This window comes from Castor canadensis, chromosome 8, assembly GCF_047511655.1.
Source record: "Castor canadensis chromosome 8, mCasCan1.hap1v2, whole genome shotgun sequence".
NCBI classification, from domain to species: Eukaryota; Metazoa; Chordata; class Mammalia; order Rodentia; family Castoridae; genus Castor; species Castor canadensis.
In genome coordinates, this window is record NC_133393.1 from 155,056,272 (window position 1) to 155,079,291 (window position 23,020).

Below are 23,020 nucleotides of genomic sequence, written 5' to 3' on the forward strand. Positions count from 1 at the left end.
CTGCCAGGACAGGGGCATGCACCAAGCTCTGACCAGAACTTGGATCTAAACTGTTCTAACCATGATGGGGACAAACAGGAGCCAGACAGTGTGTTAAATAGAACAGGCCTCAGAACTGCCAGAAGCGGGCACTGAATTTATCTTGCAAACACTATTTCTTTGTTCTGTGAGACCACTAAGATGAAGCAAAGCCCCAGAACTGACCTGGAACTGGTTGGAGTGCCAGGGACCCTGGTGGCAGGATGCTGCTGGGGTGGGAAAGGCAGCTGCAGGGAGAACGCATTGCTCTTGGGGAAAGATGGGGTTAGGTTTAGCTGAGGGCAGAGGTGAGGAGATGGATGGGAAAGCTGGTCTCCTTCTGGACCCCTGGAATGGTCTGAGCCCCTGAGATTTCAGACTCATGAACCAGAAAATGGTCAGGGCCCTTGGTGACAGAGCCAGAGCTCCTCTGGGACTCACTACCTCTTGATTTAAGGGTAACAAAAGTGGAAGCAGAACTCAGGGGTGGAGGGAAAACTTGTGTCCTCCGAGCATGGACTCCAAATAGGGGCTTTCAGCAGCTTCTAAAAAGACACTGTTAAGCCCAGCATGGTCACACATACCTGCAATCCTGGCAACTTAGGAGGCAGAGATAGAAGGACCACAATCAGAGGCCAGCCCAGGCAAAGTTAGCTCAAGACCCTACATGAAAGACTAAAAGCAAAGGACCGGGGGCATGGTTCAAGTGGTAGAGCACTTGCCCAGTGTCCCCAGTACCATGTTGATTTGTTGGGTTGGGATGCCAGGAAAGGAAGTGGAGCTAACATAAAAACGAGACTGGCAGCTTCAGTGGTGACAATGCCTTCCCTGGGATGGCTGCTTCCTGCCACCAAGGACTCTGTGTTGCATATACAGAGAGGAAGACAATGATTCGAATAAAGCTAAGGCAACCTAACAGTGTGTTTTCCTACAGTTGAGGGAATACTGTCATTTATACTTTCGAACACAGCCCTCCCTCCATGCCTTTGGAGGATTAGGTCTGGAGACTCCCCAACCCTGTGGATACTAAAATCCATGGATGCCCAGACCCGGTTTTAAATAATACAGTATTTGCACAGAACTTTTGGACATCCTCCCATGTGCATCAAGTTATCTCAAGATTTCCTAGAGTACCGATACAAGATAAATGCTGTAGAAACAGTTATGAGCTGTACTGTTCAGGGGAAAGCAGGGCCAAGTGTGGCTCAGTGGAAGAGTGCTTGCCTAGCATGTGTGAGGCTCTGGGTTCAATCTCCAGTCTCCACCCAAAAAAACTCTAAAAGTCAGACTTGACACATTTTTTTCTTTATTTTGTTGACCCAAGGATGGTGGAGTTCTTGGATATGGAACACACTGACACAGAGGTCCAGCTGTGTTTCTGCCATCCAGCTCACAGATGCTACATCTTTCAATCTGAGCTTCAAGTGAAACCGACCCCCCCCCCCCACTGTTTTCTAAAACAGTGGTTATTGGCCTGGTTTTAAGGCCATTGGAAAGAAGCTGTTTTACTCTTCCTTACTCAGACCTGAGATATTTAGAACTTGGCTCTGAATTTTGTACTTGGAACGTTTGCACTGACTTGTGAGTAATGTTCTGGACATCACCTTTCCTCAATTATAAATGAGATTTTTCTCTTCAGCACCGTGTGTACACGGTGCTCAGCACTGCTCGGCCCCCACGCTCCCTCCTTGTCTCTGTACCGAGCACACCCCAGGCGCCCAGTACTTGGGTTAGCACTGAGGTTCCTGGGGATGCTCTGCACAGTCCAGAATGGGGAGAGCTTGGGCACACCAGGGGGAATGGGAGCCAGGGCCTGGATGCCTCATGATAGTGTGTGGATCAAGGTCTCAATCAGGCCGATCCCTCAGGCCCATTTCCTCTGCTCAGCACACAGGTGACACGGCCACTGTCTCCTCTTTCTCCATCAGATCTTTTTTTCACATATTGTAAGCTGTGCTATTTATGGGATACGGTGTGATAATTTGAAACATGTAAAATGTGCACCGATAAATTAGAGTAATGAGCACTTCCATCCTAAACACTCATCTTTTTGTGTTTAAGAACATTCAATTCCTCCCTTCTAATTCTTTATGGCATATATAATAAATTGGTGTAAACATCACTGCCATACAACACTGGAAGTTCTCGTTCCTTCTATCTAAAAGTGCCTTGGTCCCTCCCTGCTGCTCTCCTCAGCCTCTGCGGACCAGTACCCTACTCTCTGCTCCCGTGAGATCAACTTGGTTAGCTTCCATGTGCGACGTGCAGATTTGTCTTTCTGTGCTTGGCTTCTGCAAGTGACAGGATTCCCTTCTTGTCCTAGCTGGATAATATTCCATGGTGTGCATATGCCACATTTTCTTTATCCAGTCATCCACCGACAGACACCTTGGTAATTCCATGTCTTGGCTGTTGTGACTAGTGCCATGGGAAATTTGGGCGTGCAGGCATCTCTGACATGCTGATTTGGTCTCCTTGGGATATGTGCACAGTAGTGGCAAAGCCGGTGCCAGCACTGGCTCTTTAGTGGCAGGACCAGTAAAAGCAGATGCAGATGGGGCAGCGAGTGGAAGGAGCTGGCACTGAGAGCACCACTTGTTTCTCAGAGTGGCATGTGCTGAGGCTATAGCCTTAGGCACTGGAGAAATGGGGCACTGGGAGGAGTCTCCTCTCTTTCCCTGGAGAGTTCAGCAATGCCTCTCTGCTTATTTCTACACAAATGCCATCTTCTGGGGAGCATACATTGCATGCCACACTTATTCATTCAACTGTCAGTTGTTAAATAATAACTGCTACCTTTGCAAAAAAAGCTTATAAAATGGTAAAATTAAGAATTATTTTAATTCCTTAATACTGTTCCAACCATATTTAGGAGTTCTGGAAATGTTGTAGGATATTAAAGGCGCTTTGCTGATATTCTCTTGCTATCTGCATTGCCAAAATCAACACTTCAATTTCTTAGCAATGAAATCACTACCCAAGGTCAGACAATGACGGTCATCTTACTGATTTATATTGTTGGTTCTCCATATGTCTTCTTTTCTCCAACTAATCCTTTGAAGTTGCTCAGGAATAAGGACTGTGTTTCACATGCATTTTGGATTTCCATACTCATTAGTTTACCAATACCTAAGAGTACCGTACCGCTTGTTGCATATTGTGACTGACTTCCCTTTCTTTATAGCCTTTTGTCATACATGATATGGAGACGCTGTGTATGGCCGAGAAGACGCTTGTGGCCAAGATGGTGGCCAATGGCATCCAAAACAAGGAGGCAGAGGTCCGCATCTTCCACTGCTGCCAGTGCATGTCTGTGGAGACAGTCACGGAGCTTACGGAATTCGCCAAGGCTATCCCAGGCTTTGCAGACCTGGACTTGAATGATCAAGTCACTCTGCTAAAATATGGCGTTTATGAGGCCATATTTACAATGCTGTCTTCTCTGATGAACAAAGATGGGATGCTGATAGCATATGGTAATGGTTTTATAACTCGTGAATTCCTAAAAAACCTAAGAAAACCGTTCTGTGATATCTTGGAACCTAAGTTTGATTTCGCCATGAAGTTCAATGCGCTGGAATTGGATGACAGCGATATTTCTCTTTTTGTGGCTGCTATAATTTGCTGTGGAGGTAAGTGGATGACTTAATCTGCGGTGTCAAGTCACTCACTGCTCCTCTCTTGAAGGACCTGATAACTGTCAAGTTAATAATGGTGCCATCTTAGGCTGGGCTACAGTGAAGTGGGCACTGGCAGAGTGTGGCGAGGTCTGTGCCCAGGGGCCGCTTAGTAGCACTAGGGAGAATGGTATCAGGAGTGGATAGTACGGTATATATTGTTGTTATAGTATGTATACATATGTATGTATTTGTAAGCATTTATGATTATATCTAATAACATAATCGTATTAGATATAATTAGTATTAACTTATGATAGCATTATATTGCGATTGTCTTGTACTGTTGTTATAATTACATTGTTACATTACATCCAGACCATAAATAAGATGCTGTGATGCACCATGCAGATGTTAGCATAGTGCTGTCCATTTGCTAGTGGTTACTCTAATGCATAAAGAAAAACATTGATGCTAACTGGTAGCAATCCTGGATTTGCTCTGCCAGCGCACACAGGCCTGGTGAAGAGCGGTCTGGGCCTCTCTTGGGGCTCTGAAGCCCCAAGTTTTTGGCTTGGCGTCACATTTCCTCAAATAGCACTGCCTCAGATCTGGGAAGGTCACCTGCCTACTGTAAACTCAGTGACCTTGCCCGATCTTGGCATAGACTGGAGTCCACTCTCTCTCTTCACTGGCTCCTTTTAGAAGGGACCATTCCTTTAAATGCTGGTGGAAATCTTGAAACCGAGTATCTAGCTTTCACTCCCGAAGTTCTGCATTTCCCACCTTATGCAAAGTTGTTGTGATGGCATCAGAGTGTACAGCTGCTCCTAATGGTTTTCGGGTTGTCCCCTAACAGGTGGTAGTCTGGGAGATGCAAAATGAGGGGCCGCACTTAAGAGGGATCTGAGATGGTGCTGTGGCCTGGTGCAGCCAAGCTGTAGCCGTGTAACCGTGTAGCTGTCCCTGTCAGGCCTAGTGACTGTGGAAGTCTTTGTCTGCCTGTTATCACGTGGACATCAAAGGCTGCTCAGCCTTTTCTCAGGAAGGCCATGTGAAACAGCAATGCCTGGCTCCTCAGGCCGATAAAGTCACCAGGGGGTTATCACACTCAAATGTCTTTTTCTTCTTTTGAGCCTAGATCGCCCAGGCCTTCTAAACATAGGATACATTGAGAAAATGCAGGAGGGTATCGTGCACGTGCTCAAACTTCACTTGCAGAGCAACCATCCGGATGACACCTTTCTCTTCCCAAAACTCCTTCAGAAAATGGTGGACCTCCGGCAGCTGGTCACGGAGCACGCACAGCTGGTGCAGGTCATCAAAAAGACCGAGTCGGACGCGGCGCTCCACCCACTGCTGCAGGAGATCTACAGAGATATGTACTGATGTCTTCCAGACGCTCCACCACCTCCACTCTCTGAGACAAGGAGAAATGGGAGCAGCGCGGATTTGCACAATGTCCACCCTCTTAGCCTCAGAGACGGAGCTCTTGTCCACATCTTTCCTTTTTCAACTAGCACTTCTAAGAGCGTGCCTGTTACTTAAAGGCTGGTGATGGGAGGCCAGTCGTCAGGACATGGAAAATTCAGTCCCTGGTCTGATTTTAACTGGCTCTGTGTTAATCAGTGCACCTTTCTTTGTATCACATTAGTAATTTGCCACTTAATTAATGGGTGACCTCAAAGTACGTGCTCTGTTCCCTCCTTACCTTCCTTCTGGCTGTGGTGCTCTCATATAATGTGGAAAACTAATCAGCACTTTTTTTTTTAACAACCTTTATAATCCTATAAACCTTGATGTATCCAAAGTTAGATATTTAAAACACAGCAAAATATTTATTTGGAAGACTTCTGTTTCCCAAATCTGTAGAAAGACAATGTGCTACTTTTTAATCACAGGATTGAGAATTTTCGAGAACAATTTGCTAAGCTATCAAGATGCAGCCCCATTGTTTCCTTCTCCAGTTCACTGTCTCCATGGTTGTAAGGAAGTATGTGGGAATGCCCATTTCCAGGTTTGTGAGAAGATCTCAGCTAGCTGTATCCCAAGACCCCTCTGGATGATTTAAGTTAGTGTCTGGTAAGCAGGGTCAGCATAGAAAGAGCAGGTGTTCTCCTCCCCCACCCCTGTTCCTAGCAAACCTAGGAACAGAGCTGCTGGTGGGCATGACAGTGCTCTTAGGGACAAACTGACAAGTGGTTTGTTAATGTTCCTCCAGGCTCTAATTGGCAGCTCCTTTGTCTTTTTCTGAATTGCCTTTTAAAATAGATTTAAAAAAAAAAAAAAACTCAATGGTGATAGATACTACTTGGAGTGGAGGTGTGGCAAATGTGACTTTGTCACCTGGGCTGGGAGGGGCCGACCACCCTGGAGAACAAGAGTGGGGGTGAAGTGTCCTTCAACTGGCAGTTGTACCCAGTCCCAGATTTCACTGCAGTTGGTTATTTTTGGTTTTTTACAAAGATGTAGTCACTTCCCCATTTCCCACTATATATAAGGTAGTTTTTCAACATCTAAATACTAGTTTTAGCCTCAAAGATCAACTTGTGAACCCCAGTTCAATAGGAAAAGCAACGTGGACTGCGGTTATTTGACTAGAACCTTTGAACCTGGAGATACTCTCTGTTCACCTGCCTGATAAATTGGTGCACAGAAAATTTTCGGCCGCCCCTCCAGCTGGATGGAGCCTGCCAGCACCCTTGCCCACATTGCGGGTGGAGGGCCGCTAGTTACATCCTTCATGCCCCTCTCCCACCTTTAGAAAGTTTGGTTCTTCTGCGGTCATTCTTTATTGTTAAAGGATGATTAGGATTGATACTGATAAAGGTCCCAAGGTCATCACTGGGAAAATAGTCAGTAGAAGGAGCAAGAGCACTGTGAGACTTCACAGTGACAAAAGTGAAAATTAGGATTAGTACATCCTTTTTACAAATTGCACTTTGTGGTTTCCTTCCTTCTTCCCTTCTCTTTCTTTTTCTAAGAGCCAATCAAAGGCTCTGTTGAGCAGTAGCAGCGGTCTACCCCCGTGTCTTAGGAACTAGAAGCAGAGAAAACTGTTTTCATATATGAATCCAGCAAAAGCCATCCTCATTCAGGAAGAAAGTAGCTTTTGTGTCACATGGCACATCCATTTCCATGTCCCTTCCTGCAATGAGGGCTCCTGACACTGAGGAAATGCCAGGGCTGGCTGGTCCAGAGCTTGGGGATCAGAGGTGGATTCCAACACCATGTTTCTGTTGCCTCCCTGACCACACAGCCCCTGCTCTGACGTACCCTTGACAATACCACGCCAGCGTCTGCCTTGGAAAGCGAGACTCTAGACAGACCTGGGCTTTTGGGGGAGTTGTGCATCTGCTTAAATTTTCATAAAACTTACAACAAGTAGCACCTTATTTTATGCTTTCCACAGTAACTGCCAAGCTGACTGTCAAATTCTTCATAGCCCATCTGAGTGCTCAGCAAGGTTAGTGAGCTGCACTTGGTTCTCTGAGGACCTGGTGAGATATCCCCAGTAATGTCCCCAGGGAAACCAGGAAGGAGGCCACATGACCTCATTTTCAGAGTCATTTGATGTTGCTCACTTCCATTAATGGGAAGGAAAATCACATGTCCCAATTATCTAAGCATTGAGTCACTCATGACCACTAAATGTTAGAATATTTTGGGTCACCTAATCAAAGATTTCTCAGGGTATTGATAATCCAGTATAGGCTAATTATGCACCAGTGCCAAATACTGTAGCATTTCAAATAGGAACTGTTGAAAGAGGGTATTTACTATTTGCTAGGTGTCCAGAGACATCAGCAGAAAGCACCATGGACACCATACCAGAGTCACAGGGCTCTAGACCACAAGCGTGGACGCACCTCCCCAGCAGTTAGGGTGAAGACTCTCCAACTGACCAGGTCTCCACTTTCTCAACTATCAACAGCAAAAGCGCCAGGCTCCTCAGAGACCTCAAAATGATCAAGCAGCCTTGGTCTCACGTGCTGACCAGAATGGACAACCTTGGCACAGCCAAGACGTGCAAAGCTCAGGATCAGATGTGGTCCTCTCCACCGTCCACCATGGGTCTGGCAGCGTATCCCTCCTCCCTCGCCTCCTGGAGTTTCCAGCCAAGTGAACCACACGTGGAGTTCTGTACCCACCACACTTTGGGCCTCCTGTGCCAACCAGAACAGACCACCAAGCAGTCTTCACTAAGCAGCTAACAGCCTCTAGCACTTTAGTGGCCCCACGACTGTCAGATGCATTGCTTGCAAAAAGAAATGAGAAAATGGATTTTTATGTCATAGATAGCAAATTGACCTGGGTTGGTTTTTTTTTTTGCTAGTTTGGGTCAAATGTGAAAAACCTCCAGGTTTCTCTCTAGAGAAAGAACTACAGTGGCCTCCTCCTCTCTTGCCTTTCTTTCCCTGCCCACATCAAATTCAGTGAACTGATCCAGCATCACATGGGGTACAAGCCAGCCCAGGAACCACGTGCCCTGCCTCCTAGGAGTGGTGAGGCCAGGGTAGGGGCATGTGGTCTGAGTTCCTTGGCCTGCAGGGGACACTCTATGTCCTAAGGTACTCTAAGTACCTTCCCAGGGCTTTCAGGCTTCAACTCTGCCTTAAGTCTGACAAGGCCAGACTGAAGGTCTGTGAGTGCTGGCCTCTTCCTGGTAAAGTTGTCACTTTTGGAAAATCCGCTCTTTTAAAGGCACAGCCAGTTGCTTTTCTAGGCCTAAAACAAAATGTACCTCACGATGGACAAATGCCGCTTAGCACCCGTTCTGGTGAGTCAACAGCATTATTCATGTCCAGTGCCACTATTTCCTACACTGAGTAGGAAAAGGATTGTGTCAATAGCTGCGCCTTAAATACTGTGATGAGTCTTTTTAAATATCCTAATGCGGATAGTTGACTAACTTCCGATCACGCATCTAATAACGAGCATCTGGAATCTTTGAAGTCAGTGTTAATGGCTGCGTACGTTAAAAGCCTGGCTCGTGAACGTGCAAGAAACAACTGACAGGCAACTGCTCACGTGTATGTCCTGCCCCAAGCTGGCCATTTCTCCTGAGCCAGGCAATTTATACCACTGTGCAAATCCACCCCCTTTGCCATACTTCATATGTAAGTCTGTCTGTCCTCTCTTCTGCCACCCAGGCTTTCTTAGACCCGTTAGGGGTCACCGACTTCATACCACAGTGTTTTGATCAAGACCATCACCTATTCCTGTTTAGCTAACAGCTATCTGCTCTTCAGGGAATAATTACTGATAGATTATTACCAAAGAACTTTAGGAACCTGAACTATTCTGATGGAAATTATTTGCACCTACTGGCTCTCTGGTAGCTTCTGGATGGCCCAACCCAAAGCACACAGCAGAGGCCACAGACCCCCGAGTCTCCCATTTGTCATTTCCAGTATCATAGCCAAATTTCTTCTTGGTGTCATTGTAACACCCTCTGGGATCCACAGTGCCATTATGCTGAGCCCCTAGCGGGGAGGGTTTCACAGGCACATGAGGACGAGCAAGGACTGGCTTGATTTCTTGCCACCTGCTCACCGCTGTTCTAGGTGCCTTATTCTCTCCAAGCACTTGGGGACTTTCTGTCCTTTGCCTTCTATGTAAACAGAGCAGTTCCAAGTAGGAATTGTGGAGCTGGCTCCGGTGTCCTTTCCGACCTCACAGTTCTATCCAGGTATGGGGGCACCCAAGACCTCAGGAATCCAGGATGTGCAGAGAGGGCAAAGGTAATTTTTCTAGTCACATTAACTGATTGGTTCCAGACAATTAGAAAATGGCTATAACATAACCTTAATTTTTTAAATCTTGGGTCTTCATTTTCCTATTAGGAGATTGAACTGACAGTATGTATTGATTTATATCCTGAATTTTATGGGAACTTACATGTTTGGAATGTCCTACTGTAAGACTGATGAATGTAAAGACTTAATTTCAGGGTATAGTTTTGCCTTAATGGTTTTAAAAAATAAACTGTTTTAAAAACTTATTTGGTGAGTTCTGAGTAATGCTGAAACTTGTTTGATTTGCACCAGCCAACCCCTAAAACCCCCCAGTGTCTTGCTTTTAGTTTCACACTCGCCTGACCAGGCCCTCATGTAAAGGGTCCCTTTTTGTCCTTCCATGGACAGAATGTGATATCCATGCATCTAATGTACATGAAACAAGATGCTTTTAAAAGTGTGGGCACCTGTGGGGCACCAGGTAGCTCACGCCTGTCATCCTAGCTACTCAGGAGGCAGAGATCACAGAGGATCAAAGTTTGAAGCCAGCCTGGGCAAACGGTTTGCCAAAATCTCAAAAATATTCAGTACAAAAAAGGGCTTGTGGAGTGGCTCAAGTGGCCTAGCAAGTGTGAGGTTCTGAATTCAAGTCCCAGTACAGCCAAAAGATATATAAATAAATGTAAGCATCTTAAAATAAAACCCCAAGCACGCATCAGTCAGAAGCTCTTTATCCAGTCACATCTCAAAATGACTACAAAGGAAGACAGAGAAAGCTCCAGCTCTGCCAACTCTAAGCAAACACATGGTGGCCTACCCGGGACCAGGGGACAGGGTATCATGGAACACCCAGCAGGCTGTAGGGTGGGCTTCACAGCACCAAAAAGTGACTTTCAGATGGCAAAGGAGTGTGAGTGAAGGAAGCCCCTCCACCACCCCACATCCTGACTTGGGGATGCAAGAGAAGGGAATGGGGCCTGATCTGGGACCAGGCAGAGTAGCTGAAAACGCTGGACACCTACTCCTAGCTTCCAGGCCTGGCCCAGGAGGTCCATGGAAATGTCCCTACCTGCTGTCTGTCCCAGAGCATCTGCAAGAATGTCCCCACCCATTGCCTGGCTCACAATGACTGTAGGAATGCTGGGTCTTCAGTGTCTCAGTGGAAGGATTACTTTGCGAACATAGCTGGTTCTTTGGGTTCTTAGTCATAAATACAATACAAGGTCAGGATTTAAAACATTTTCTGGGCATCACGCAGGGTGTGAATTAAAGACTTCTCTCACCTCCAGCCCTGCCATTGGCTTCCGAGGCAGCCTCTGAAGCTGATTTCCTAGACCGGGCACAGAAGACAGGATGGCCCTGTGCCACGCCGCCCACCAAGAACAGCTAGGGCTCTTCTGATGTGAACTTGAAGGAGGCTTCCCCTCCCTTACTCCAGGTCTTTGCCCTGAGAGCAGCTCTGGAGCTCCAGCTGAGTGGTCTGGCCTTGGGGCCTCCTCTCAGTCGGTTCCCCCAGCCTTCCAGGCTATACGTGCTGCTCGCAGTGGTGCAGGGAAAGCCCAGGCATGCAGCTCCCAGCTGGGCACCATCCCTACTGGGCAGGGAGCTGTACTCAGGTCCACAGTCAGGGCTGGCTGGAGGGCCTCTTGGAGGCAGCTGTCCTTGTTGCCATGTCTCGCTGAATTTCCTGAGGGAAATCACCAATGTTCTCCTGGACACAAGGGAGGCAGAATCTCCTGGAGTAGAATAAGCTGCATTCCTGAAAGGAGGAAAAGGAGCTGGTTCCCCAGGGACATGGCATGGCCTCTCCTGGGACCCCTTCTACCACACGTGGAAGGCTGGCCAGGGCTCTCAAAAGGCACAGGGTAGCCAGACTAGCAAGAGGAACAAGGGCCTAAGGGCTATCAGGATGTCCAGAAAATGGGCAATGAAGGCCTGGCTCCCCAGGGAGGGAACAGCTGGGACAAGAAAGGGTCTCCAGGCCTGGCTCTGCCCCTCCACAAAGTGAAGCAACAACGATGGGAAGCTCTAGCCCAGGCCACACCCAAAGTTAGAAACCCCTGAATTCTCCTGCTGCGGCTTATCACAGAGGGACAGAGTCATGGTTCCTGGCACCTGCCTGGTGCCAAGAACATCCAGAGATAGGAGAGACAGCCCCACAGACCAAAGAGGCCATGGACGAGTGCCTGGTATAGGCAGGCGACAAGAACTGTCCAACTGTGCCCATTCTCCTTTATAGCCTTCAACACTAACACAGCTGCCCGGGCCCCTTTGCAACTGGAATGGCCATGTGACTAAGTTAGGTTAGGGGTGTCACTGGCAGCCACTTCCTGGTCACACTCCCTCAAAGGAATAAGGATGTGCTCCCCGGTTCCTTTGTGCTGGGTGGGATGTAGATGTGATGGTGGTAGCTGCAACAACCATCGGTGGGCCCATGTGGATATGGTGTATTGAGGATGGCAGTGGTGAACCCCTAGTCATAGCCAGGACTGCCTGTTACAGACTCTTCTATAGAAGAAAATAGGTCAATAACTACATCTTATTTAAGCCTCAATATTGTGGGGGTCTGTGTCCATGTGTAAACTAATAGAAGATTGTCCTTCCTGTAGTTCCTAGAAGCAAACTGCCATGGAGACTCGCTCGCTAACAATCTGCCCTTTACTCCAAGCAGGGGTTTCTGATGCTCTCATGTTCGTGTGGCCATCCCCTCTGCTCACTAAGGGCATCTCAATCCCAAGACGTAGTGTTCAGGGCTGCTGGTAGACAGCACCACTGGCCCCTCCCACCTTTCCATTCCTAACTTCCCAGCTGCTTCAATCCCTCCCCATATTTTACCTCATCAGCCTGACCCTGGAGCGACCTTGTGTGCACTGCTGCCCTCTCCTCACCCAGTAACTGGAGGCTCCCAATCCCTAGGCAAGGACAGGCAGCCCAGCTGGGCTGAGCGTCATACGCACCGGGCCCACACACACCAGCTTGCTGCACACGCTGCACCGCGCACCAAGAACCAGGAACCGGCCCTTATCCGAGGTGAAGGGGTCCTTCATGATGTAGCTCTCCTCCAGGAGGCTGTAGGGAAGGCCACAGGTCTGCTGATGGCACTGGCTGTGGCCATGGTGCTGACTGCACAGCAGTGGCAGCAGGACATCCCTGGGGCCTGCACACCTGCCTAGACTCAGCAGGGGAGGAACAAGACCACCTGTGCCACAGGGTAGTGGCAGAAAAGCCAGCACCTGCGGCCAGGTGGGACTCAAAATCTGACATGGCCTCAGTTCAATGTCAGTAGAGAGAGAGCAAAACCCTCCTTGGCACCTTGACAGCAAAGAGACCGAAGTCAGGTGGAGACCAGTCCCCTGCCACTGTGTCCCTTGTCAGTACTGCAATGGTCAGCTTCCCCACATGTGGCATTTGATAAAGGATGAGCTAGAGGCCAAGAAATAAGCCCAGGACCATCTCCACACCCGCCTGCTCTAGGCAGACCAGAGAAGCTCTCCTTAGGTATCACTCCCACTATGCAGGACACAAGGAAGATGGGGATCCCACCAGAAAGTCACTTGCAAAGATGGCAACAGGGCCAACCTCAAATGAAGAGGCCACCATGGTTTCTCTGCTCCCCAGTGCTAGGTGGTTCCATCCCAGGCCACTTCACTTCTACCCCATAGCTGCAGCAGGTGTTGAACTCTGGACTGTACCTAAAGGAGGCGCTGGAGGTCCTAAAGAATCAGGCAGCTCTCAGGCCTTGCCCAGGGCCTCTTCAAGTCACCTGGAGCATTCAGAGGCTGGGCAGGGGCCAGGCCTAAGCACAATACCTAAGCCTGGTGTGAGACTCCGCCTGCCAAACAGCCCTCAGCAAGGCCTTCCCTAGCAATGGCCCGAAGTGTATACTCACACAACAGACTGGGTGTTGGGCGGCTTCTGCCCCACATAGCTGTATGGTGCTGTCAAGGCACAGAGCTGGCACTCAAACACACCCAGGGGACGGCAATCTGCCTCAGACGCCATCTGCAAGGTCAAGAGACAGGGCACATCAGAACCAAGAGCCACCACCATCATGAAGCCTCCGCAGCCACTACACACTTCTCACCCAACGCAAGTCCCCTTATAGACAAGGAACCTCACATTTGAGCAACTGAGAGACCTGCCCAAAGTCCCAGGATTTTCAAGTGCACGTGAGATGGACCTCATGCTTGGCTTTAAAAGAGTGAAATTATAAGGTGTGCTTTTACCCCAAAGTAATAAAATCAGAAATCAGTAGCAGAAAGATACCTAGAAATCCTTTAGATACTTGAAAATGAAACACTGTGTTTCTGAAAAAACATAGTTCAAAGAAAAAGTTATAAATTAGAAAATATTTTGAACTAAACAAAAACTAAAACTACACATATCAAAATGTACAGAATGTGGCTTAAGTGGAGCTTAGAGGGAAATTTCTATCTTTAAATGTTTACATTAGGAAAGAATGCTTAAAATCATTCATGTAAGTGTTAATTTCTTAAGAAGCTAGAAAAAAGCAAATTATACCTAACATATGTAGAAAAAATAATTTAAAAAGACCAAAACAAAACAGGCCAGGCACTGTGGTTCATATTTATAATCCTAGCTACTTGAGAGGCAGAAATTGGGAAGATCACAGTTCAAGACTAGCATGAACAGTTAGAGAGACCGTCTCAATAAATAAGCTTGGTATGGTGGTGTACGCCTGTTATTCCAGCTACATGAGAGGCCATAGTTAGGAGACTATGGTCTGAGGCCAGCTCCAGGCAAAAACATGAAATCCTATCCGAAAAGTAATTAAAAAGCAAAAAAGGGCCAGGGGTGTGGTTCAAGCGGTAAAATACCTACGCAAGGCCCTAAGTTCAAAAATCCCAGTAAAAATAAATAAATAAATAAAAACATATCAAAAAATAGAAAAAATATCAATAACATCAAAGGTGCCAGACTGGGTGTAGTGGTGCATTCCTGTAATCCCAGCAACTCTCCAGGCAGAGGCAGGAGGGTCTCAAGTTCAAGGCCCTGATAAGGTTATCCAGACCCAATCTCATAAACAAAATAAAAACAAAAGAGGTGTGGCTCAAGTGGTAGAGGACTTGCCTAACAAGTGCAAAGCCTCAAATACAGAAAACAAACAAGCAAATGAGCTATTCTGAAAGTTCAATAAAAGTAAGAACCTTTAACACAACTGATCAAGAAAAAAGGAATGAAGATACAAATGACTCCTCTCAGGAACTGAGGAAGCATCGCTAAGACTGGAGACACTAGTGGATAAAGGGATGCATGAACAACTGATAACCAACAAATGAAAGACAGATCTCTTGAAAAACACCAACTATCAAAAGTGACTTAATCAAGAAACCTGTATGGTCCCACATCTACCAAGAAAATTAAATTCCCAATTAAAACTTTCCCCAGAAATGAAATAAATGAATTTAAGAAAAAAAAAATCTTCATTCGTAGAGAGATTTTCTGGCAAATGCTGTCATGCTCTTAATCATATAGATCCTGTTCAGTCTTCCAACGCTTAAGGGCAAGGACATTCCCCAGGATTTTACGAGGTCAGTATTCTGTGGACACCATGCTGCCAGTGTTGCCCAAAACCATTAACCAAACAAAGCTACTGCAGGAGAACTACAGACCCATACCCTCATGGATGTAAATACAAAGATCTTTAACAAAATATTGGCTAACTGAATTCAGTAACATCTAAGAGGACTCACATGTGACTGACTAGATTTACCTTGGCAATACAAAGTTGGTCCAACGTTCGAAAACCACTGAATACAATTCATGACAGTAACAGAATCAAGGAAAAAAACATAAAGTCATTTCAGTAGATGTCAAAAAAGCATGACAAAATTCAACAGAATTTTGCAAAACTGGAGGCTACGGAGGTGCTCAGTGAGCCCAGCTTTCCCAGGTCAAACCTAAGTAGTTCCCCAACTGACCACAGGGTGAAATCCCTCCCATGCCCCCATTGTGTAGGCACCACCTTTTTCCTTGTGAGGCTACATTTCAGGGGCTCACTTCCCACCCTGCAGACCATCCCTGCACTTCTCACCTCCTAGTCTCTGCTCCTTCTAATCCTTCCATCTACAAGGCTGTCCCCTCACCTCTGCCTCTGGGATATCGCTCTCACTGCCCTAAAGATCTTACCTATTTTTCAGCCCTTTTCTCTGGATGCTGTTTTCTTTTAAAATTATTTATTCTGATGGTGCTTCTTTAATCAAAAAATTGGGGGGGGGGATCTAACCCTTGTGCATGTTAGGCAAGTGGTATTTCACTGAGTTACATCCCCAGCCCTTAGCAAATTCTTTGATAGCTTCCACAGTTTTGGGGAAGTTCAAATATTTTTTCTTTTCTGATGAGATTCCAACTAAAAATATGCTGTTACACCATTTGATACAGTCCTACAGTTCTGGGATACTTTGTGGCTCAGTCTGGGTAATTTCTACAGACCTATCTTCAAGTTCACATTTTTTTTTTCCCCTCCATGTGCCCTGAAGGCATTCTGCACCTCTGCTGGTTCTCACTAGCATTTCCACTATCTCCTTCTCTGCTGAAATCTCCATGCTTATGCATGTTATACATCTTTCTCACTAGCGCCCTTAATACACTAATCATGCTTGTTTCAAAATCCCCACTTGAGCCGATTCCTGATTGTTCTGGTTCTTGCAGTGGGTTTTCTGTTTCTGTTTTTTGTATGTCTCAACTTTCATTGAAAGCTGAACTTCCTTCCCAAGGTGGTAGAGGTGATCAACCAGTTTGAGCATGGACAGGCATGCCTGCCAGGGCTCACAGCGTGGGGTACGGAACCAATCTAGACAGTAGCCGAGGTTGGTTTGGGTTTGCTACTTGGCATTGTTATCCTCGGGCATCTATGGCTTCAAATTTCTTTAGCATTACCCATGCTTAGAAGTGAGATTTGTCCAGTGTTTTTTCTCAAAATCTGCTCCACCCTTGGCTTTAGTCTGTTATTCAGTGCCAGCGTGCATAGTGGTGTTGGGTGTCCTATTTGCCCCAACCAGCTGCAGGTTTAGACAGGTCCCAGGTCCCTGGATCTCAAGTCTTGTTGGGAATTTGGCCTTCTTCCCAGCACAGGAGATGCCTAAAGATCTCAGAACAGGTTCCTGCCTCCCTACCCCAGGGTTCCCTTTTAACACTGCCCAGAGGGCATTATTTGCTGCCCCTCCCCCAGCGGTCTAAGGTTTTTATTCCATTAGGAAAAAGGATCCGGGCACCTGAGCAGCAGCCCCCTCCTCCTCCAGGTCCGCACCACCAGGTAAGCTTTCTGCCTCTTGCTCTGCTCCCAGTCTTTCCCTCGTGCAGCACACAGGGCACGCTGGCGAAGAGCCCAGAGTGGGTGCAAGCTCCTTTGTTCCTGGGGCTCCCAGGGTCCCTATTCCTTCCCCGCGGGCCACCTGGTATACGTGGTATACAGCACTTCATTAAAACTTGTAGTAATACTCCTCCCAGGCTCTCCGCGGGGCCCGAGGCCCCCTCTTTCCTGGGATTTCTGGTTAAGTGGTCCCCCTGCGACCGCAGCTGTCTAATGGGTTCAGCAACACTGATGTTTATCCAGCTTTGTCTCCTAATTTCGGCGGGTCTTTCCGAGTTCGGGCCCCTGGCTACCGGCTGTGCCCTCCTCCGCGCACGGGGGTGTGCCGTAAGCCGGCGGTATGAGCTTTGGCCTAGGGCAGCCCCCGTGCAAGCCTTGCGCGGGTTCCGAGTGACTTTTAAAAATGAAAATGCTATTTGGGATGTGACAGAAACCCATTCAGCTTCCCAACTTGATTGGCGCGACCGAGGTCCTCGCCGCGGCCTCGGCTCTTCGCTCGGACCCGCGCACTGGCCGTCCCCTGCCTGGCACCGCACCCTCCCACCCTGCCACCTCTCGGGGTGAGCAGGGCTCCGCCCAGCTACCGACACCCTGGGCCCCGGCTCGCCAACCCGAGCGGCCCGCCCTGCGTCCAGCGTTGGGTCCCGAACACAGCACGCTCGCAGCCCTCAGGCCTCCAGGCTGCGCACAGCCGGACGCTGGGAGCCACGGGCGCCGGGAGCCACTGGCGCCAAAAGGGCGCTGGGCCCGCAGTCGACGCGCTCGCTCCCGTAGCACACGCCGCGCGCACTCACCACCCACTCACCATCAGCTGCCGACGCGCGTATCCGAGTCCCACGGCGCATGCGCAGCCCCGCCCCCGGAGGGCCGGCCAGCCCCGGGCGCATGCGCAGCCTTCTCGGGGGGGGCGGGGTTTCGCGTGTGTCTCCCGCTTCCGGTCGGTGAGGTACACAGGCTTCAGAACGCAGCAGGCATCCATGCTTTTGTGGGGATCCGTGGGCTGAGAAGCGCCGCGTGCGGGTCTCTCTGGGCCAGAGCCAGCTAACTTGGCCTACACTTATGGTCGCCAGGAGGCGCTCCTCTTCTCCCAGGGTTCTGCAGAGTCGAGGTCGCTGGCGCGGGGCCCTTTGGGTGTGGGATGGGAGGGGTACGGCAGGGGTGCAGCTTGACTCACTTCAGTCCCTTTTCACGCACCCTTACGGGTAAGACGCCCGGACCTCATCTCCCCCAACACATCGTCGGCCCCGCACGCAGGAGGCGTCTGTGTCCCCCTGAAGCCCACTTGTGCCTTGCGACCTTTACAAAACTGGGAGGTCACAGTGCTACTCCAGAGCCTCAGAGTAGCCTGCGAAATCCCTGGCGGTCAGTGCCTCGCCCTCTTTTCAACCTCCGGGGGCCTCTCCACTTGCACCCGGCACCAGCCACAGCAACTTCTTGCGTTCCCCTGTTTCTGGTGCCCGGGACACTGTTCCCTAACTGTGAAATGCTCGCCTCCTGTGTATATAAGGCACCAATCTGTGGGGTCAGGGGCCCGGATTCTGAAACCAGCGAGCCAGGCTTGGCCTGTGGGCTCTACTCCTGGCCAGCTGGAGACTCTCCTCAATCGCAGGTGGGGCTTCACCTGTGCCTTGGGGGTGGCAGGGTTTGCGCCCCTCCTTTCCTAACAATTAAAGGGTTTTAGGGATTTAGCTAACCAGAGAGAAGACCAACCTCACAACAGCATTCTTCCTTGCTAGCCTGTATCACCAGCCTGCAGTCTCCCATCCTGCCCCAGTCTTCCACATACTGCTGTTTATGGGGTCCCCTATACCCTTTCCCAAGTCCCATGAAGCCTGTGCACAGTCATTGCCAATAGGTGTTGTGTCTCTCTGTTCCTTATAGACTAAAACTTACCTTTGATTTGCTAAGACACATTTAAAGTTGCCAAGTTGCCTCAGACTGGGCTCTGGGACTTCCTCTTTCCTGGAATTGAGAAGAGAGGATTCCAGAATGCATTTTAACAATACCAGACACTAGAACCACTCTTAGACCTGGGCAGGATTAGCAAGTAGTTTGATTTCATTACTGGTAAAGATGACATCAGCTGTGCTTACAACAATGATATTCTTTGGATCAATTCAAAGATTATATGCTAGATTCAAAAATAATGCTTTGCTTTTATTTTCCAGATCTGCCTAAAGGTGGAACATCTTGATGAAGCATTTCAAATTTGACCTATAACCATTCTGAGATACATAATGGTAATCTCACAAATGCTAAAACAATTCAACTGAATTTAGACAAGTTATCCATACACTGTAACAGGTAAGTGAAATAATAATACTTAAATAGCAGACCCTGGTCTGGCAGAACAAGTAGCTAATTTTAACATTGAGCTGTCCCCAGTTATTAGAAAAAGCTTGTCAAAAATCCAAAAGGATTGAAAATACTTCATAAAGTTTTAGACAAAAATGGTTTCCCAAAGGAAACTGCATGTAAAATAAGCATAAGGGGCTGGAGAAGTGGCTCAAGTTGTAGAGCACCTGCCTAACAAGAGTGAGGCCCTGAGTTTAAACCCCAGTACCACCAAAAAAAAAAAGTATTAAAGTGACCTTGGAATACAATGTAAGGATGTAAGGAATTAAAACTAGGAAACAGAAACATTTTCTGGAATCTGAAGATTCATGAACAAACAGTCCTGGAACAAAATTGCTATAGAGACAAATTATCACCACTGTAGCCAAGGTATAGTCTATTCTGCATATGAGCAACCTACAGCAGCTTTCAGGTTTTTAAAATAATATCTCAGCACTGAAAAGTGTAAAAGCAGAAAAACTTAAAATTCTTGTAAGAGCCAGGCACTGGTGGCTCACGCCTGTAATCCTAGCTACTCAGGAGGCAGAGATCAGGAGGATCAAGGTTCAAAGTCAGAAAATAGTTCATAAGACCCTACCTTGAAAATACCTAACATGAAAAGGGTTGGTGGAATGGCTCAAGGTGTAGGCCCTGAGGTCAAGCTCCAGTACCACAAAAAAAAAAAAAAAAAAAAACACTTGAAATGGTGCTAATAGCAAAATGAGAACATTTTATACAATGAAAAACGATAAGTTTTCTTATGCACCTTCCTAGCAGTGTTTAACATATCATTTGTGGTTCAATTCTGAATCTAAAGTTTTAAGAGTCATTTGTAATTCGGTTGCTATTCCCTCAGCAGACTGGCTTGAAATGGTGCTAATAGCAAAATGATAACATTTTATACAATGAAAAACATTTTGTAATATTTTCTGCATCATAAGTTTTCCTATGCACCTTCCTAGCAGTGCTTAACATATCATTTGTGGTTCAATTCTGAATCTAAAGTTTTAAGAGTCATTTGTAATTCCGGTTGCTATTCCCTCAGCAGACTGGCTTCCCCTAAATGAAATAGTTAAGCATACCTACAAAGCATAATACTCAGAAAAAGTTTCCAACTTGGCACTGTTGTCAATAAAAGACAATTATATGAAAATAATCAGCACAGTTTTTCTGAAATGAAGGCAAGAAAAATGAAATTTATGGAATAGATGCATAATTTACAGTTTACATATGTCTTTTGGTACTCATCCAAGTATTAGTAACCCATCAATAGAACATCCAGCGGTCACAATAAGAAGAAATTCAGCTACTTTGGGTATTTTGCCAGTTTTCAGCTATATAGAAACCATAGCTAGACACATAGCTTCTTATTTTGTCCTTCTGATGGTGTATTTATCAAGGTATGGTCATAACATTTTATGCAACAGCTTGTAAGCATGTCATAACTTTGGAATATTTATATATGCAGAAATTTATACTCTTGCCTTTGCCCCACAAATGTTAGGGGTGGGATTTCTGGGAAAAATAATTGCCTAAATGTTATGGGAATACTTATAAAATTGGGTCTTAAAGATTATTGAAATGCTGAATAAATATTGTGCATTGCATATTTAAGACCGAGACAGGAACTCTGAGTGTTGGATTGAATATGGATTATAATTAAAGTATTGCTAATAACAGCAAAAGAGGGTGTGTTAACTTTATTACAACCAATACTGTATGAAGAGAAAACTTATAAAAAGAAAATGGTTTGTTTTGGCTCGTTATTTTAGAGACTCATGATGAATTGGTCTCTTTGCTTTGGGCAAGGCAACACAACATGGTGGATGGCAGAATAAAACCATTCACCTCATGTCTGGAGCAAAAGGGGAAGAGAAAGGGTAGGCCCATTATCCTCTTCAAGTGTACACCCCCTAAAGTCCTAATGCCCCTACCATCTCTGAAAGGTTCCACCACCTCCCAGTAGCACCACCCTAGGGACCATGCCTTTAACACTGGCCTTCGGGGACATTTAAGATCCACCATGATAGCAAGGAATCCTGGAGAAGCGGGATCCGTTACGCATCTCATTTCATTCTTAAGTATGATGCTGTTCATCCCATCCTCCGTTTTGCAAATAACGCTGAGGTCTAAAAGCCTTCATTTTTCTTTTTGTGCTAAGTAATGAAATTTTAGAAGTGGACCTTAAAATGTAAGTCTTCCCAGTTAACAAAAAAGTTAGAAATACATGGATATGTCCCCTCCTCCCTGTAGCTACCGAGGGAGCTTTCTACACGTAAAGCTCGTTGGCTATTCTGAGTTAAGAATGGGCTAAATTGAGACTAAATATCTGTCTTGTTTCCTGTCCAATAATGAAAGCTGGGAGGGTAGTCCTGACTGCAGCCAGCTGTCCTGGAAGGACATTGAGAACAAAGGCGTCTCAAAAGATTCCTGCAGAAACTGTTGCCACATCCTGCAGAAACAACCTTCAAAAAAGCCTGCATTTTGATTTGTATTTCTTGATTCCCTCTCTCCCTGATAATGTTACAATTGGCATCTCTATGTTTTTGAACTGTACAACTGTTTGTCATTGCTCTGTCCAATTAGAAGAAAACCCTGAGACTCAAAATTCTTTCTCAACAGGAGTGTGAAAAACTCTGCTGTAGTTCCAGTTTTCACCAAGAAGTCAAGAGCTTGTGTCAATCCACATGGCTGCTGTCTAGGTCCTGGCTCAGACCACCTCTGGTGTGAGCTCCCAGGCCCTCTGTTGTGGACTCTCTCATCAACTGGTCCCCAGGGAGACCCTGGAGCCTCTCAGGTGGGCTGCCCACTCAGGCCCCGTGACACCTGCCCCTGGTACTTATCTCAGGGAAGGTAGGCCAGCCAGTGTCACCCTGAACAGGCCTCACACCTGGGGAGAGGCAGATCACTAAATTTGGGGAAGAATGCCTGGCATATCCTCCCACAGAGCACATAAGTCTCTGCCTCCCCTGCTAGCCAACAGTCTCCACCACCTCTAAGGGCAGCTACCTGGAGCCAAGACTTACCCTTCCTCCACCCCTGCAGTCTGAAGTTCAATGGGCAAGTGCATTTGACCAGACTACAGCCAGCCTCTACCAATAGAAAGTAATCATTTGGCCCCTTGTTTACCTTTTCTCAATCTGTTCAAAAGTTAAGAGAGGTGCTACCTGATGAACAAACATGGGTTCCAGGTGTGACAGCAAGCCAGGAGAGGCTGAGCTACCCCCATGACCTCCCACCAGAGGAATCTGACCTCTAACACTCTAACCTTGTGAGTGGCCTTGGGTGAGTCATTGTCCTCTTCATTTTCTTACCTGGCAGAGACTAACCCTGCTGGGTTCTCTAGGAGAAAGGATGGAAAGTGTGTGCACGTGCCTGCAGGAGCACAGCATGCTACGGCCAGTCCGGTGCAGCTGGGGAACCAGGCACTAACTTGAGTACAGAGCAGCCACCACCTAATTTGGTTGTCCCCCTTTTCTGGCTCCTGGTTTTGAGGGCATTTACTGTGTGTCTGCCCTATACGAAGAAATCGCTGCACACTTCACCAAAGAAATCTTACATTTAATTGTGATAAATGTTAAAGTGGCATAAATGAACATGCTTCTTAGTGAAAATACAACAGCACCTCGCTCTTGTTTTCTTTAACAATAAGCCATTTTACTTACTCCCAAACAACCCACCATGCCTAAGTCCTGGATGCATGTATTGCTGTTTTCAATGTGTAATGTAGTTCCATGTGAACCCATGTGCATCTTTTTGTTAACAAAAGCTATGTCTCTTTGTTGGAATATGTTATTAAAGAGTTGCGTGCACAGCAGCAGCCTGAGGGAATAAGTGAGAAGCTTCAGATTTCTGGTCCCAGTCTCCCATCCCTGCATTCTCAAGCTCAAAACCAAGTCCTGGAACTCTTCAACCCTAGCCAGGAAGGAATTGGGAGGCGAGGCTTCACAACCCTGGTCTGCAAAGGGGACTCCTTCAGA

General features: G+C 47.1%; 2 protein-coding genes and 1 long non-coding RNA gene across 12 annotated transcripts in view; 2 read left to right on the forward strand and 1 right to left on the reverse strand.

Moving 5' to 3' along the window:
* The window catches only part of Ppara (peroxisome proliferator activated receptor alpha), a 57,726-nt gene extending 48,087 nt beyond the window's left edge, over window positions 1-9,639 (forward strand). For both annotated transcript variants that reach the window (XM_020184593.2, XM_074084695.1), the window contains exons 7-8: window positions 3,203-3,650; window positions 4,777-9,639. In XM_020184593.2, the coding sequence (XP_020040182.2) occupies window positions 3,203-3,650; window positions 4,777-5,024 (696 nt within the window). In that variant the 3' untranslated portion in view covers window positions 5,025-9,639. The remainder of the gene's footprint in view (window positions 1-3,202; window positions 3,651-4,776) is intronic.
* Window positions 5,498-17,556, reverse strand: Cdpf1 (cysteine rich DPF motif domain containing 1). 9 transcript variants are annotated; one of them, XM_020184604.2, is made up of 5 exons: window positions 16,609-17,291; window positions 15,108-15,144; window positions 13,263-13,375; window positions 12,331-12,442; window positions 5,498-11,132 (listed from the first exon to the last, which is right to left on the reverse strand). In XM_020184604.2, exons 3-5 carry the CDS (start codon window positions 13,373-13,375, stop codon window positions 10,998-11,000), a joined length of 360 nt encoding a protein of 119 aa, XP_020040193.1. In that variant the 5' UTR covers window positions 15,108-15,144; window positions 16,609-17,291; the 3' UTR covers window positions 5,498-10,997. The 9 variants fall into 9 exon arrangements, with proteins under 9 accessions (XP_020040193.1, XP_073940799.1, XP_073940801.1 ...); XM_074084698.1 differs by lacking the exons at window positions 15,108-15,144; window positions 16,609-17,291 and adding an exon at window positions 17,512-17,556; XM_074084700.1 differs by lacking the exons at window positions 15,108-15,144; window positions 16,609-17,291 and adding an exon at window positions 17,501-17,524.
* Window positions 17,557-17,618: 62 nt separating this feature from the next.
* LOC109699752 (uncharacterized) lies at window positions 17,619-22,857 on the forward strand. Its single transcript, XR_002213658.2, has 3 exons — window positions 17,619-17,814; window positions 18,875-19,010; window positions 21,663-22,857. It is a non-coding gene; the product is annotated as an uncharacterized lncRNA (long non-coding RNA).
* The last annotated feature ends 163 nt before the right edge of the window (window positions 22,858-23,020 follow it).

What these genes read in the sequence shown, in the direction of transcription:
- Cdpf1 (XM_074084696.1), bottom strand. An exon ending in CCCAACACCCAGTCTGTTGT is followed by an intron (nt 11,133 to 13,262) that starts GTGAGTATACAC and finishes TCCTCCTTTCAG; the next exon opens with GAATGCAGCTTATTCTACTC.